At 49.8% G+C, this 16,442-nt stretch overlaps 1 protein-coding gene across 1 annotated transcript in view; it reads left to right on the top strand.

Moving 5' to 3' along the window:
- The window catches only part of PLXDC1 (plexin domain containing 1), a 61,597-nt gene that overhangs the window by 2,591 nt on the left and 42,564 nt on the right, over positions 1-16,442 (top strand). Inside the window, exon 2 of the mRNA XM_041726638.1 lies at positions 5,673-5,851. Coding sequence (XP_041582572.1) covers positions 5,673-5,851 — 179 coding nt within the window. The remainder of the gene's footprint in view (positions 1-5,672; positions 5,852-16,442) is intronic.

Raw genomic sequence — 16,442 nt, 5'->3', positions numbered from 1 at the left:
GGGGCGGAGGCAGGGGTGGGCTGGGGGGGGCGAGGGGTGTCTTCTGGGAAGAGACGGGGGAGTAGGACATTCTGGGGGAGGCCATTAAGGAGGGACAGCCTGGCTCAGATCAATGATGGAGCCCTTGAGCCTGGTGGTGAAAGCGCAGCGGGGAGCAGGATGTGAGGGGGTGCCATCCAACCCCAAGGCTCCAAGCTCTCTGGGCTGCAGTTGCCTCAGGATCGGAACTGAGGTCTCCCCTCCCTCTTGATGGGTTGGTTGGTTTGGTGGAGGCTTGAAACTTCATCCATCTTTAGAATGGGAGCAGGAGAAAGATGAATGACCCAAAGATACAGTCGGGAGGTGAGGACAGGCCACTGAGAGGCTGACAAGTAGACACACAGGAAGTTGGCCTTAGGATGCACGGGGTATGGCAGGGGCAGCAGGGTCTGGCCCGAGAGGAACCAGGGCTGCCTGGAACAGACAGAAAGAGGCAGCTGGAGGCCATGTCTTTGGTCTGGGAGGCAGGAGATCAGGCCCACCACTAATCCCTGGTGACCCTGGCAGCTTCTTCCTTTCTCGGTATCTTGGTTTCCTCCTCTATAAAATGGAGTTTGGACCAGCTCGTGTCCAGGCCCCCTCTAGTCACGATTCTGCTTTCAGCCTCCTTCTTGCCCACCAGGCACTTCCAAGCAAACGGAGACAAAAATCTGAACTCTTTACAGTGGCCATCAGATGTCTCCCGCCATCCCTGCACCTGCTCTCACTCTCCTCAGGCCGAACCCTCAACACTCCCAGGCTTCAAGTACCTGGCTTCTCTTCCTCCAGGTCTCGGTTAGCTCAAGGGCCACCTCCTCTGAGAGGCCCACCCTGATGGCTCTGCCCAGCGTAGCCACAAAGCTCAACCCTCTGGTTTGCCTTAGAGCACTCATCACCGTGTCACCTTGTCTTATTTGCCACATTCTTCATTCATTCAATCGCTTCTCGGACTTTTGGCTAAGATCAAGTGCATTCATTCACTCATTCATTCACATGTCTTTTCCAATTAGAATCTTCATGGGCACAGGGGTTGTGTCTGCCTGTTCACTGTTGTTACCTCAGCACCCAGCACAATGCCTGGCACACAGTAGGGTCTCAGTGAATGTGTTGAATGAATGAGTGAATCCAAGGTGGTCACGAACCTCTCCCTGAAGGGAAACTCACAGAGAGCCAAGCTCTTCTCTCCTCTCCTCTTCTCCTCTGACTGCTTGGTGTCCCTTCCTGCCATTTCTCTGTGACTCCTTCGCTCTCCCCAGGGAAGTGTCCTTGGTGGGAACCTCTGTGGGTTTCCCCAGCAAGAGGATGCCATTGGGGGCTTTGTAACTGGGATGCAGGATTTCAGCTGAGGCTCTGGAGACTCTCAAGCCCCTAGGGAAGTCAGTCCTCACATAAATCCTGGGGAAGGAAGGGGGGCTTTGCTGGGTGCTTTGCATATGTTATTTTATTAAAGACCCCCCCATTTTACAGGTAAGGAAACTGAAGCTTAGAGAGATTACATAATTTGTCCAATGTCACAGTCAGTAAGTAGTAGATTCAGGGTTCATCCTCGAGCTTGTATGATTCCAAACCTCTGTTCTTTAATTGTTGTGGTATTGCAGTGCAGTTTCTAGCGGGCCTGTGCTCCAGGGGAAGGGTTTTCTCAGCCTGTGGATCTCAAGTACTCTGAGCTTTTGAAGATTCCCCCCTCCCTCCCTACATCCCTCTCTGTCTTCCTTTCCTCCTTCCCTTCCCTCCTCCTCCCTCCTTCCTCTCCCCTTTTTGACTCCCTCCTTCTCTTCCCTCCGTCTCTCCCTCCCTCCCTCCTTTCCTCCCTCCCTTTCTTTTTTCTCTCTGTCCTCCATATGTGCTGACTGAGCATTTGTGCTGTGTCAGGTACCTGGAGCCTACAGATTTGCAGGCAGCAACTACATGTTGGGATCAGGGCTGGGATGGTGCACGTAGCATTTGGGGTGACAGGGGAGAGATGTCAGGGGATGCTTTGGGAAGAGGTACCATCTCATGGGACTTGAAGGATGAGCAAAAACTCATCAGAAGGGTTCATTGGTTCATTTTGGAGCAGAGTGGTCCTGGCTGGAAAAGCCCTATGTGTGAGGCCCTGTGGCCATAGGGAGTAGGATTAGGTCCTGGGGAGGACTTTAGGGAGACAGGAGGCTGGAGGAGAGGGCAGGGATCCAGTCTCGAGGGCTGTGGTGAGCTGGAAGCACTGGAGAGATGGAATCAAGTTCGTCCTCTAGAAAGGATGCCCTGGCAGGTATGTGGGAGACTAGCTCAAGGGCTAGTCTCACGGTCGTTAAGAGTGGAGGCCACAGTAGCTACTGGACTGAGTGGTGGCTGTGGGGCAGGAATGACAAGCTTGGGTGGTGGGTAGGATGAGGCTGGTTTGGCCAGGCACGACATGACCTCCTGAAGGCAACGTGTGGCTTATTGCACTAGAGCAGGGCAGTGGCACAAGGAGGGGTCTGGGCCATACTGCTGGGATGCCCCTCCACGTGCCAGGGGACATAGTCTCCTAGTACAGCTCCCAAGATTCGCCCAGTGGTCCCATCTTATATTCCAGTCCCTCCCTGGGCTTTCCCTGCTCCTTAGGAAACAGCCTAGGACCGCCGGTCACCTCGTGTTGCATTTGCCGTGGCCTGAGCAGACTGAAGTCAGCGTGCCCTGTGCACATCTTGCCATGGCCTAGTTGCATGACCTTGGGAGATTCCTTAACACCTTCACGCCTCAGTTCCCAATTTGTACAATAGATCTAAACCCAACCCCGATCCCATGGGGTTCCTGCGGGGAGTAAATGAGTTAATGGATTTCAAGCATTTGGAAGAGTGCTAGCACCAAGCAAGCATTCTTGAAAAGTTAGCTGTAATTTTTTATTCTCCCTATTGCTATTGTGATGGCCCACTAGACGGCCGGCGACGTGAGGCCATGAGTGAATGAACAAGCAGACACATGAACAAGAGAGCGCTTTGGGCACTTCTGGCCATCACTCACAGGCAGGTGTACTCACCTGCGGGGACGTGAAATGGGTGCTGAGCAAGTGAAGCTCTCTAACCCAGGACAGAAGGTAGAGCAGAGAGTGGCCGCGGGTTGGATGGCTTTGCGACACACGTGTGAGCGCTTGCGCACATGGAGAGGAGGGCCGGGACCTTTTAGGCAAGTCCGTGTGCACAGGCACGTGGGCTCCTACACACACATGTGAGCAAGCAGCTGTGTTGGCTCCTGCCACAGGCTGAGGGGGTGATGTCCTGTAGCAAACTGGGAGGGGGAAGGGGGGCAGGGAGACAGATGTGGTGGGGCTTGAGAGGGTCAGACTCAGGGCTAGGGCAGGGCAGGGCAGATTCCCGGGCAGCCTCCCATTCTCTCCAACCCCTTCCCTGCCTGCCTTCATGGACCTAGGCCCTGAGCTCTCTGATTATAAAGCCTTCTCATTTTGAGTTTTGTACTGCATGGTCATGGCAGCCTGTGTGATAGGCATGACTGGCATCCCCATTTTAGTGATGAGGAAATGTAGGCTCACAGAGGTAAATGGATGGGTCCAAGGTCACACAGCCTGTGGGTGCAGGTGGACCTTCCCTGACTCCACCTCTGGTTGGCCCCCCGCTTCCCAGCCCTCTTCTCAGACCTAGGACTCCCACTTTGCAAGTACCCTGCTGTCTCAGCTGCAGGATCATGATGCCTGCCAATCCCCGGCATCCCTTTGCAGACCAGTTAAGCTCCTCCACTTGCTCTGCACACGTTCCTTTCCTGTTCTGGCTCTGGCCCAGGCCCGAGGGCTGCTTGCGGCCCAGCACAAACAGTTCAGTCTCCAGAGGTAGCTGTGGGCCCCACCCGAGAGGGGCAGGACAGCCCTGGCTTGGGGTCTGAGCCGTGGGCAGGCTGCCTTCCCAGTTCTGGGATAAGGCCCATCTCAGCCAGTGGGCAACTAGGGATAGGGGCCCCAGGACCGCCCCTCTCCCCACCTTCTCCAGAGCATCTGGTTGCGATTAGGGGCAGAGAAGGGAGAGGGGGCCGGCAAGGGTCCAGTAGGCACCAGCAGCCAAGAATGACTTAATTGGATAAAATGTCTAATGACAAACCAGGGCCCCACAGCAGAGTCCTGGCCCCAGCCCCAGGTCTGGTGCTGGCCAAGCCTTGTCTCAACCTCTGTCCTTGATGGCTCTCAAGAGTTACCTCCAGTATTATGTCCTCAACTGTACAGTGATTGAGCATCTACTCTTTGCTAGACACTGAGGATACACCTTTGCAGAAGGTGGGGAGGGTCCTGGGGGAACTGGTCTACCAGGGAGACAGGCCATTGGGGGATCTAGGAGAGAGGGTTACATCCAGGAGCTCTGGGGAGGGGTTGGGGCAGGCAGAAGTGGAGAAGGACATGTGACCCAGGGTGGTCCTGAAGCTGATGAATATCACAGGAAATATCAGATCCATATCTCTGGTGATCTATGTCCCATATACATGTCCGTCATAGTGGTGACAATTGCAGTGACGATATAAGACACATCTCTTGAGACACATCTTTCTCAAAAGGAAAAGCCTGGTTCTCTGACATTTAGAATATATTTAATGACCTAGAGGAGACAGAAGAGAACAGTGAGTCTAGGAATGGCTGCTAAATGGCCTGTGTGCGGCCGTTTTCCAATCCCCTGCCCTGGCAGACATTGTTAATTGATCATGACAATCTTTCCTGCTGCACACAGATGGAGCTTCCGAGTTTGTCTCAATTAGAGTGCTCCTAGCTGTCACTAATCGATTGGAGATGACTTTTGAGATGAAACCTATTTGCCATCTTTGATGGTGGCTAAGTTCCATGTTTTATGGAGAAAGGGACTCGCCCAAGGGCTTGCAGGTAGTCACAGGGCTAAACAGTGGTCCCCATCAATGGAGACATCTTCGACTGTCACAATATGAGAAGAGATGCTACTAGCATCTAGTGGGCAGAGGCCAGGCTGCTGGACATGGCTGTGATGCTCAGAATAGCCCCCACAACAAAGAACTCTCCAGTCCAGAATGTTGATAGTGCTAATGTTGGGAAGCCCTGAACTAAAAAGAACTCTACTTTCTCGCTTCTAGTCCCCGGAGTCCCCTGGAAGGTGAGATTATGTGCCATTTCTGGTTAAGAAATAAGGAACTGGTTAGGAATGTTCCAGAGCAAGTGGTTCTCACCCTTGTCTACAGAGTTTGGTTCAGGGCTTCTCAAAAGCTCCCCTGGGGATCATTTAAGCCTCCTAATGCCCAGGCCACACCACAGAACAATTGTATCAGAACCTTTGGGGTGGGACCCAGACAAGGAATTTTTACAGTTCCGCCAGTGATTCTAGTGTGCAGCAGAGGTTGAGAAGAATTACCCCTTTGGAGGTTCAGAAGTTATCTCCATCCTTAACGTGTGTGAGGTTCTGTAACCTCTGTGAGCCCCTGATTCCCGTCTGCAAAATGGAAGTATTATATCTGCTGCGAAGGGTGGGGTGAGGGACTAAAGGTGTGCTGTGTGCAGAGTGTGTGGCATGGAGCTAGCCGTGGCTCTCAGTGCCTGCTGGGTATCTCCTGCCCAGGCAGGTATTCAGTGATGGCACAGTGTTGGGGCCTCTGCTGAGTAAGTGGGCCGGTCCTCTCCTTGGACCTCTGGTCTGACTGCTGGCATTCAGTTTTCTGTCTCCTTTTCCCAGGTCAGGATGCAGGCCGAGGCTCTGGATGGGCTGCCAAGGGGTCCACACAGGGCTGGAGTCGGAGAGCCCGGGAGAGCCCTGGGCAGGTGTCGGAGTTGGACAGGACCCAGCTGAGCCAAGACCCGGGTGGGGGCACCCTGGCCATTGACACACTGCCAGATAACAGGACCAGGGTAGTGGTGAGTGCTGGGGGAACGTGGAAGGGGAGGGAAGTGGCGGTGGGGGACCCCCCAGGTGCCCTATGTGTACTTGCCAGAGGCACAAATCACATATCCTTTGGGATAGTCCTTGGATGTCAGCATGGAGAGGTGGATGCCAGGGGAGGGGATGAGAGCAGGGCCCAGCCTTGGAGCATAAAATCTTTGCATCTCTGAGCTTCATAGATTGCCTACCCTTTTGTGAACCCAGAGAAGTAAAGTGACTTGTCTGAGGATACACAGCATGTGTGTGCACTGGGTTCCTGACACTGCCTGAGGCCTCTGCTAAAATGAAGGTGGCCTAATGAGTCACATCCAGCTGCCAGCTCAGATCCTTCTCCCCTTCCCATTTCTTTTTTGTTTTTAAAGATTTTATTTAAAAACAAAAGATTTTATTTATTTATTCATGAGACACACACACACACACACACACACACACAGAGGCAGAGACACGGGCAGAGGGAGAAGCAGGCTCCATGCAACATGGGATCCGATCCTGGGTCTCCAGGATCACACCCTGGGCCGAAGGCAGCGCTAAAATGCTGGGCCACCGGGGCTTCCCCACCTTCCCGTTTCTCCATCATTTACAAACTGCATAGCCCCAAAGGGTTAACAGCTGCAGAGGCTCAGGCTGCTTAGCCTCCAGGCAGGGCACAGAATAGAGAAGGCAATTAGGGAGAGTCTCCTCTGCCTGGGGCAGTAGTGAGGTGGTGGTGAAGGGAGGCCAGCAGGGTCAAGGCTCAGAGGAGCGTTGTCTACCCCCGCCCCTCTCCGCCGGCTTTCTTTAGAGGAGGCTGATGGGGGCCTCTGTGTCTGTAGGTGAATCTGTCACCATGTGTGCGTGTGTTTGCACGTGTGTCTGAGAATTTTTGTGTATTATGTACGCTTGCCTGTGTGTCTGTCACCGTGGGCTGTCTCTGAGTATGTGTGATGAATGCATGTGACCGTACAAGTGTGAGCGTGCCCCTGGCCACACGTGTCGGCATCTATAGCTGAGATTGAATTCCTAGGATGCAGAAAAATGATGACATAAGAAGCAACAACAGGATGTGCTTCTTGGCATACATTTCTTTATTTTATGTTCAAGAACGATCTTTTTACTTCAAGGAAGTGTATGCAGATAGTCAAAAAGGTCAAATCGTGCTGAGGATGAGAACAAAGCGCAGCAGAAAGCCCGCCCCTCTGCACCTGCCCGCCCCTTGCTCTGGAGGCGCCCCTGGGGGCTGCTTCTCCTGGTGGTTACCACCATATTTCTTAGTAATTTACTTATGCTGTTGCCTTTTGATTAACTCATTTAGACATTATCTGTTGACTACCTGTTGTGTAGATGAAGATTTGTCTTTTATATACTCCCTCGAGTGTCATCCTACTCTCAATATTTTTGTTAAATCCATATGCTCTGCTTTATATCATGATAATCATGTAAATATTGTTCACCACTCATCCAAGCAGGAAAATATCATTGTTTACTTTCTTGGATAATTTTTGGTTTTCCAAAAGTTGGATCCTTGCCCCAATCCCCGTTTGCTTAATTTTCTGTACTTAACCTTGGCTATATATTTTTATATATCCACTGGCCTCAAATAGAATTTTTAGTGTGGTCCAACCTGTCTGCTTCCCTCCCCTACCCTTGGAAACCTCTCTCCTGTGGCCCTGCCCCGACCTGGGCTGGCTGCTGGCTCACTCGCCCACCTGTCCACCATGGGACCCCTCTCTCTTCTGAGGTTGGAACCCCCTTATCTGTCTCCTGTTGGGTGCCCTATTTTCTCTCCGGTTGGAACTCTGTGCCTTCTCTTTCCTGCTTCTCCCCCTTGTTTGTTTAGCTTCTTAAAAAAGGTTACATGGAAAATTCTTTAGAGAGCTCGCATGTCTGAAGATGCCTTTATTCTATGATCACACTGATTGATGGTCTGGCTGAACAGAGAATTCTAGATTAAAAATAATTTTCTTTCAGAAGTTTTCAGGCATTATCTTCTGGCTTCCAGTGTCACTGTTGAGAGGTTTGATGTCATTCCTACTCTTGTTCTTTGTTTATAACTGCTTTCCCCCCATTCTGGAAGCTTTTGAGGGTAGAACCCCAGCATTCTGAAGGTGCAGTGATTTGTCCTGCCTCTAGCTCTTTTTTCTCCTGCCGTGCTGGACGTGTGATGCAGTATTGCAACCTAGGACTTGCATTCACCAGTTCTGGAAAGTCTTCTTGTTTTATTTCTTTGAAATTCTTCTCTCTGACTATCCTTCTTTTCTTTCTTATCCTTCTTCTTTTTCTATAATTCCCTTTGATTAAATGTCCATCTGAGGGATTGACGCTTGAACTTCCTTCTGTCTTCTATCCCTTTGCCTTTGTGGTGGTGGTCCATTTTCTGGGAGATTTTCTCAACCTTTTTTTTTTTTTTTAAGATTTTATTTATTTATTTATTTATTTATTTATTTATTTATTTATGAGAGACACACAGAGAGGCAGAGACATAGGCAGAGGGAGAAGCAGGCTCTCTTTTGGGAGCCCAATGTGGGACTCCATCCCAGGACCCTGGGATCATGACCTGAGCCAAAGGCAGATGCTCAACCACTGAGCCACTCAGGTGCCCCCCTCAACCTTATTTTCTTAATGTTACTGATCTTTTTTCCTACTTTCATATTTTAATCTCCAAGAGCTCTTTATTATTTTCTGATTTCTTCTCATTTTAAGGGAAAAAAAAGCATTGTGTTCTTGTATCATGGATGTGATATCTTTTCTATCCTAGGATATTTTTTTCAAAGAGTTGATTTATTTATCTGACAGAAAGCTAGAGTTAGAGAACCACAAGCAGGAGTGGGGGAGGAGGAGGAATAGCAGAGGGAGAGGGAGAAGCAGCCTCTCCACTGAGCAAGGAGTCAGATACCCGGCTGAATCCCAGTACCCTGGGATCATGCCTTGAGCAAGGCAGATGCTGAAATGACTGAGTCGCCCAGGTGCCCCTGTGTTAGGATATTTTATTTATTTAGTTAGTTATTTTAAAAAGATTTTATTGATTTTTATTTATTCATGAGACACACACACACACAGAGGCAGAGACATAGGCATAGGGAGGGAGCAGGGTCATAAATGCTTTGAACTCTCCCTCCTTCTGCTTCATTTCGATGACTTCTTTTTCCTTTTACCTCAGGCTCTGACACGGCTTGGCACTATTACTGATCCTGTCTTTATTTACAATTTTGATATTTGGTTCATTATGGATTTTCTTGCATTCATTTCTATTCTATTTTAAAATAGTGCATTTAGGACACCTGGGTGGCTCAGTGGTTGACACTCTGCCTGTGTCTCTGTTTCTCTCTGTGTGTCTCTCATGAATAAATAAATAAATAAAACCTTTATAAAAAGAATGCGGGCAGCCCGGTGGCTCAGCGGTTTAGCGCTGCCTTCAGCCCAGGGCATGATCCTGGAGACCTGGGATGGAGTCCCACGGTGGGCTCCTTGCATGGAGCCTGCTTCTCCCTCTGCCTGTGTCTCTGCCTCTCTCTCTCTGTGTGTCTCTAATGAATGAATAAATAAAATCTTAAAAAAAAAAAAGAATGCATTTAGATATTCTCTGGCTTGATGGCTGAGTTTGTTGGTGCCACTTTAAATGTTGTACCTGAGGTCAGAGCCCCCCTGCCTCACCTAATCTCTCTCTGAGATGGAACCTGGTAGCACCTCAGAGAATGAAACCCCAACTCTCTTCCCATTCTGCCCTGTTTTCTCCATCCTGGAGAACCAGGGAGCTATAGAAGGCCTGGGCAGGAGAGGAATCCTGGGTAAGGGAGCCGCCAGACATGCTTCCCTCCCCCCAGCTTTATTGGGCCATCAGTTAAAGAATTGATACTTGCTCTGGGCCAGATGCCATGGTCAAAGGGCCATGTCCCAGTCAGTCCATGCAAAGAGGATCTTGCAGAAGAGAGCACAGAAATGTGGACTTCTGGAAGCAATTGTCTGTGGACATCCAGAAAGGGCAATGGGGATCATTAAGAGCCAGTATAGACTTAATAATTCTCCCAGAACTTAAAAAACAATACAGGGGCGCCTGAGTGGCTTGGTTGGTTAAGTATCTGCCTTTGCTCAGGTCATGATCCTGGGGTCCTAGGATGGAGCCCCGCACTGGGCTCCTTGCTTTTTCTCCCTCTCCCTCTGCCCCTCCCCATCCTTGTGCTCCCTCTCTAATAAATGAAATAAAATAAAATAAAGGAACACATAAATTCTTGGGCTCCACCCTGGGATGACTAGTTCAGATGACTAGTTCAGAAATGTTGGAGATGGAGCATGGGAGTTAATTTCTTTAAAAATTCCCATGTGGGCTCCTAGGTGGCTCAGTGGTTGAGCGTCTGCCTTTGGCTCCGGTCGTGATCCTGGGGTCCTGGGATCAAGTCCCACATTGAGCTCCCTGCAGGGAGCCTGCCTCTCCCTCTGCCTGAGTCTCTGTCTCTCTCATGAATAAACAAAATCTTTAAAAATAAATAAAAAAATACACGTTCCTGTGTGATTCTGATGGTCATCTAAGTGTGGGAACTTCTGATCTGTATTATTTCAAACCAATTTTAAAATCAGTTACTAGAATGATCAGCAGAACATGAAGTTTTCTCAGGTGCCACGTGGCTGTACTTGACTACATGACTTCTGCCATCCCTGGAGCATCGTGGCCCCCTCCACAGCCACACATCTAGAGTCCATGTGAGGGAGCAAGCCCCCACCTGGCAGGAGACACCTCTGTGCCCAGCTCTGCCTGTGAGACAGGAGGATCAGATGTCTACCTTAGCTGAAAGAGTTCAGATGTCAGATTGGGATCCAGAAGACTGCCTTGGCAGGCTGAGTGATAGTCGGCTTCGTGCCAGATGAAACTACCAGGATAAATATAAATCCTGGCACTTAAGTTTAAAATAAGGTGGGAGAGATGTGGCTTAGCGACAGTTCATGAGGAAAAGATGTGGGGCTCCTCACCGCTCGTGGGCTGGAGATGAGTCAGGAGTGTGAAGTGGCTGCCAAGGACGGAGGTGGGAAAGCTGACTGCGTTAATGGAAACTGATGGAAACCCACAGAAACCTGGGAACCAGTGCTAGGGCGCTAGAGACCATATGGGGTATTTCTTGGCCTGACCGTAAGCTGAAGCTCTTTTAGATGGTTTTAGATGGTTATCTAGATGGTTAGACAGTTAGATGGTTATCTGGAGTCCAGAATGGTTGAAGGAGCTTGCGGGCATTTAGCCTGATACAGAGAAGGCTCTAGATACAGCTGTTTTCTCGTAGCTGCAGGGCTGTGACTGCTGCAGAGGGAATAGACTTTTTCTCCATAGAACTTATCACTTCCTGCACCAAATTATCTATTTCTGTGTTTATATTGCCTGTCCTCCTCCCTGGAATGGAAGCCCCGTGAGACCCAAGACTTTTATGACTCTGCCCCCAGGGCCTGGCACACAGTAGGAGCACCTCCTTTGAAGGAGCATAGGAAGCAGGGATTTCCTCATCCCCAGAAGCCTCGGAAGACGGGGTTGTTGAAGAGAAGACGTAGTGCTGGGGTTTATCCTTGGACTCAGTGCCTCCAAGGACTCCAACTCAACTGACTCTTGGGTTCCCGCACACATAAGAGAATGGCAGGGATCCCTTGGTGGCTCAGCGGTTTAGCGCTGCCTTCAGCCCAGGGCGTGATCCTGGAGTCCCAGGATCGAGTCCCACATTGGGCTCCCTGCATGGAGCGCCCTTCTCCCTCTGCCTGTGTCTCTGCCTCTCTCTCTCTCTCTGTGTCTCTCATGAATAAATAAATAAGATCTTAAAAAAAAAAAGAGAGAGAGAGAGAGAGAGAGAGAGAACAGCAGTGCTTACACATGCCACATGTGTGTGCTTGTCTGTGACCCAAGTGGTCTCATGTCCAGGGCCTCAGGGAGGCCTGTGCTTCATTCCTTCCTGGAACCCCCTAGACCTTGCACTGAGCAGTGTTCAGTGGGGGACACTGATGATCACCTCACAGCTGGGCCTCAAGCCCCACCCCCTGCCCAATTGACATCCAGGCTGTGTGCCCACTCTGCCCAGGACAGTAGGTAGCCTCAGCCACTCAGGAGCCCAGTAAAGGGCCCTGGAGACACCTGCTTCTCCCGAGTCTCTGCTCACTGTCTCTGAGAGCTGGGGTCTATTTGAGCAGAGGAAAGGCGATCTAGATCAAGACTTGGTGGCATTGGACTAGGCAAGAGGGGAGTGATGGGAAGAGGATATTTCAGCGTATTTGGTTTGGTCTGTTTCAGAAGGTTTTTTGAGCCTCACCAGGAAAACGTTTCTGCTACTTATCTATCACAGCCTGATTCACGCCTCTGCTCTAGGGCCATACTGAGGGGCTGAGGGCCTGGCAGCTGGGGTTCCATTCCCTTTGCTGCCCCACACACCTACCCCAGAGTCCTCTCATCTTCCTTTTTGTTCTTCAGTACACCCTCCTGGCTGTGGGCTTCCCTTCTGGCACGGGCCCTCTGCCCAGCCCCGATCCTAGACCTTCCCTGCCCAGTCCCTCTGACCATCTTCCTGTCTTGCCCCCTCTGGCCCAACCCTTTCTTCACGGTCTCTTCTTCCCAGATCCCTGCCCAGACTCCCTACCCAGCCGTCCCACCTGGCCCCTCTGCCCAGCCTCCCTGACTGGCATCCTCTGCTCAGCCCCTTTCTGCCCAGCACCCTAGGCTGGCCACCTTGCCACGATGCTCTGTCTAACTCAGATCTTGTTTTGAGACCTTGAGGCATCCAGCCCACACTCCCAGGGTGAGCTGACAGCTCCAAGGCCCTGGCCAGAGCCTTCTCCTTAGATTTTAATCTCATGCCCACTCTACCACCATGCCCCAGTGGAAATAAGACTCTTGTCTGGACCAGGCTTTCCAGAGGTTTTCCACCAAGACCAGTTCTGAGCCCCTGGAACACTGGGAACTTTTTTGAGGGGGTGGGTTGGGGCTTGGGGGGAACTACAGTGCTAGGTCAGAGACCCTGGGTTGTGGCTCAGTTTATTCCGAGAAGATGGAAAGGGGAAGGAAGCCTTGGAGAAAGTTCTTCCATCCTTCCATCCTGGATTGCCAATCATAGTCCAAGGTTTTCTTGGTTCTGTGTTTCAGATCTAGGCCAGAGTTTAGGAGGAACCAAGCTTGAGAATGTTCACATTTGGAGGTTCCCCTTTAGTAGAATATTTTCTCCATGGTAAGAAAGACTCCTTCCTCCCACCTCCAGTCTTCCCTAGGGTCCCGCTTCCCTAAGTTCCTCTCCTCTCTGGCCAAGCAAAACTTACCCGCTCTTTCCCCCCATGGTGGGCCCAGGAATGCTGAGGGACCCTGGCCCCATGGGGTCCAAGATGATGGACAGCAAGAGGGACAAATGAGTGCAATACCTGCCTGGTTTCTACAACCTCCCAAAGGATGCAGTTCCTAAAAGGAGACTTCTAGAAGGTCTCCTCCCCAGATGGAGGGGCCTGGGCAAGATGGCACAGACAGACTCATAGCACAGACAGCCAAAGAGCAAACAGTGCTCATGGAAGGACCATGCCAGTGGGCTCAGGGGAAGGGATGAGGTGGGGAGGCCGCACCTGGAGAATCCTGTGGTGGTGTGTGAAGTGGATGGAGGGAAGGGAAGGCCAGGAAGAGAGAAGAGAGAAGATAAGAGATTTTGTAAGAAGAGGTGTTTGGGGGACACCTGGGTGGCTCAGCGGTTGAGCATCTGTCTTTGGCTTAGGTCGTGATCCTGGGGTTCAGGATCGAGTCCCACATTGGGCTCCCTGTGAGGAGCCTGCTTCTCCCTCTGCCTGTGTCTTTGCCTCTGCCTCTCTCTCGGTATATCTCATGAATAAATAAATAAAATCTTTTAAAAAAAGAAGAAGAAGAAGGGGTGTTTGGGGAGGTGGGAGGTGGAGTGCAGGTGTCCAGTCTCCAGCACTGTGGAAACAGCCCAGCAGCCCTGGTCTTGGCCCTGGTATGACCCTGAGCTGGATGCTTAGCCCCTCAATTAGTGAACCCAGCATTGGGAATCCCTGCAAGCCCCTGGTAGCTTCGAATTTCCCAAATGGAGTGGGAAATACTGATCTTACGGGGTTGATATTCAAAAGCAAAATGCGAGGCATGTGATGAGTTCTCTGATCCTATCCTTTCCCCATTTGCCCCCTCTGGTCTCAGTAAGGGTGCCGAAGACCCCCCCCTGGCTGCTCAGCCCTAGGACGTCCACCTCCTAGGACAGTTCTTGTTGATCCTTTTCCTTTCCCTTGGGCAGGTTCATTGGTTGGTTGGTTGGTTGGCTTTTTTCTTTTTTTGTGTGTTGAAGTGAGATTTACATAACATAAAGTTAACCATTTTATTTTTTAAATATTTATTTATTTGAGAGAGAGAGAGAGAGAGAGAGAGAGAGAGAACTCACAATGGGGGTAGGGCCAGAGGGAGACGGAAAGAGAGAACCCCAAGCAGACTCCCTGCTGATTATGGAGCCTGAAGCAGGCTCAACCCCACAGCCCATGGAGTCATGACCTGAGCCAAAATCATAAGTTGGATACTTAACTGGCGGTGCCACCTTAGTGCCCACATAAAGTTGACCATTTTAAAGTGAAGTACATTTAATATATTCACAATGTTGTGCAACCATCACCTCTATCTAGTTCTAGAACATTTTTTAAAAGATTTTATTTTTACTTATTTGAGTGAGCAAGAGAGAGCACAAGTGAAGGGAGGGGCAGAGGGAGAAGCAGACTCCTCACTGAGCAGGAGCCCGATGTGGGGCTCCATCCCAGGACCCTGGGATCATGACCTGAGCTGAAGGCAGATGCTTAACTGGCTGAACCATGGAGGTGCCCCTAGTTCCAGAACATTTTCATCACCCCAGAAGGAAATGCTGTACCTTTAAACAGTTGTTCCCTACCTACCCCTCTTCATCTCCTAGCACCCACCAATCTGTGTTCTATTTCGTTACCTATTCTGGATGTCTCACATATAAATGAAATCACATGATATATGATCTTTTGTGGCTGGTTTCTTCCACCTAACATGATGTTTTCAAGTCTCATCAGCTATTTATGGCTGAATACTATTCCATCGTACAGATATACCATAATTTGCTGATTCATTCATTTGTTGATAGGGTATTTCTGCCTTTTGGCTACTGTGAATAGTGCTGCGGTGAATGTATGTACATGTATTTGTTTGAGGACCTGTTTTCAACTATTTGGGCCATATACCTAGGAGTGGAATTGCTGTGTCATATGGCTACTCTATGTTTAACATTTTGAGGAACTTCCAAACTGTTTTCCATGATAGCCAAACCACCTTACACTCTTATCAGCAACATATCGAAGATTTAGAATTCTCCACATCCTTGCCAACACTTGTTATTGTCTTTCTTTTTATAAATCATAACATCCCAGTAGATCTAATATGGTATTCATTGTGGTTTTGCTTTGCATTTCCTGAATGACTAATGATGTTAAGCATCTTTTCATTTGCTTGTTGGCCATTTGTATATCTTCAGAGAAATAAATGTCTACTTAAGTCCTTTGCTGCTTTGCCCATTTTTTAATTCGGTCATTTGTCTTTTTTGTGTTGGGCAAATTTCTTAACCTCTCTTCATTGTCAAATGGGGATGCTATTGTCTAAATGTAATTGGAAAGATGTCCTATAGGAGTCTATAACAAAGGCCTGGCACAGGGTCAGGAATGATAAACATTAGCTGACTCTGAATTAGGCTCTGGTCTAATTAGGTGGCCAGTCATCTTTGTTTTCCCAGAATGGTCCTGGGTTTCACAGTGAACATCCAGCATCCTGGGAAATTGCAGTAGCAGGCAAACTAGGACAGCTGGTCACCCTACTGTGGTCCCAGGTACAGTAGATACTAGGTGTCCTTGCCACATCTTTGCTCCAAACCTCACATTCCTCATCTGAGGTAAGATGGAACTGAGAATGGCTCATGGAGTTGTTCTAAAAATCAGGTGAGGGACACCTGGGTGGGTCAGGGCTTGTGTGTCTGCCTTCAACTCAGGGCATGATCTCCAGTCTGGGGATCAAGTCCTGCATGGGGCTCCCTGTGGGGAGCCTGCTTCTCCCTCTGCCTATATCTCTGCCTCTCTTTCTGTGTCTCTCATGAATAAATAAGTAAAATCTTAAAAAGAAATCAGATGAATTAATTGGTTGAAAGTTAACCAGAAAGGCAGGCAGGGGAAGGTAGTACTTTTCCCCTAGGTCTTACCTGGAAGTGTAAAAAGAGTATGCTAGCAGCCACAGATGTCTTCCTGGCCTTGGCACTTCAGGTGCTGTGCTTCATAGCCTTACTACTCGAAGTTTGGTGGGGAAACAGCAGGCTTGGCAACACCTGGGAATCTATTAGAAATGCAGAACCTCGGGGTGCCTGAGTGGTTAAGCATCTGCCTTCAGTTCAGGTCATGATCCAGGAATCCTGGGATTGAGCCCCGTGTTGATCTCCCTGCTGAGCAGGGAGCCTGCTTCTCCCTCTCCTCTTGTGCTCTCTCTCTTTAATAAATAAATACAATCTTAAAATAAATAAATAAATAAATAGAAATGCAGATGCTCAGGGGCACCTCACTAGCTCAGTCCACAGAACGTGCAACTCTTGA

Source organism: Vulpes lagopus, chromosome 12 (genome assembly GCF_018345385.1).
Source record: "Vulpes lagopus strain Blue_001 chromosome 12, ASM1834538v1, whole genome shotgun sequence".
NCBI lineage: Eukaryota > Metazoa > Chordata > Mammalia > Carnivora > Canidae > Vulpes > Vulpes lagopus.
The sequence above is the reverse complement of the archived record's forward strand: the minus strand, read 5'-3'. Positions and strand labels throughout refer to the sequence as shown.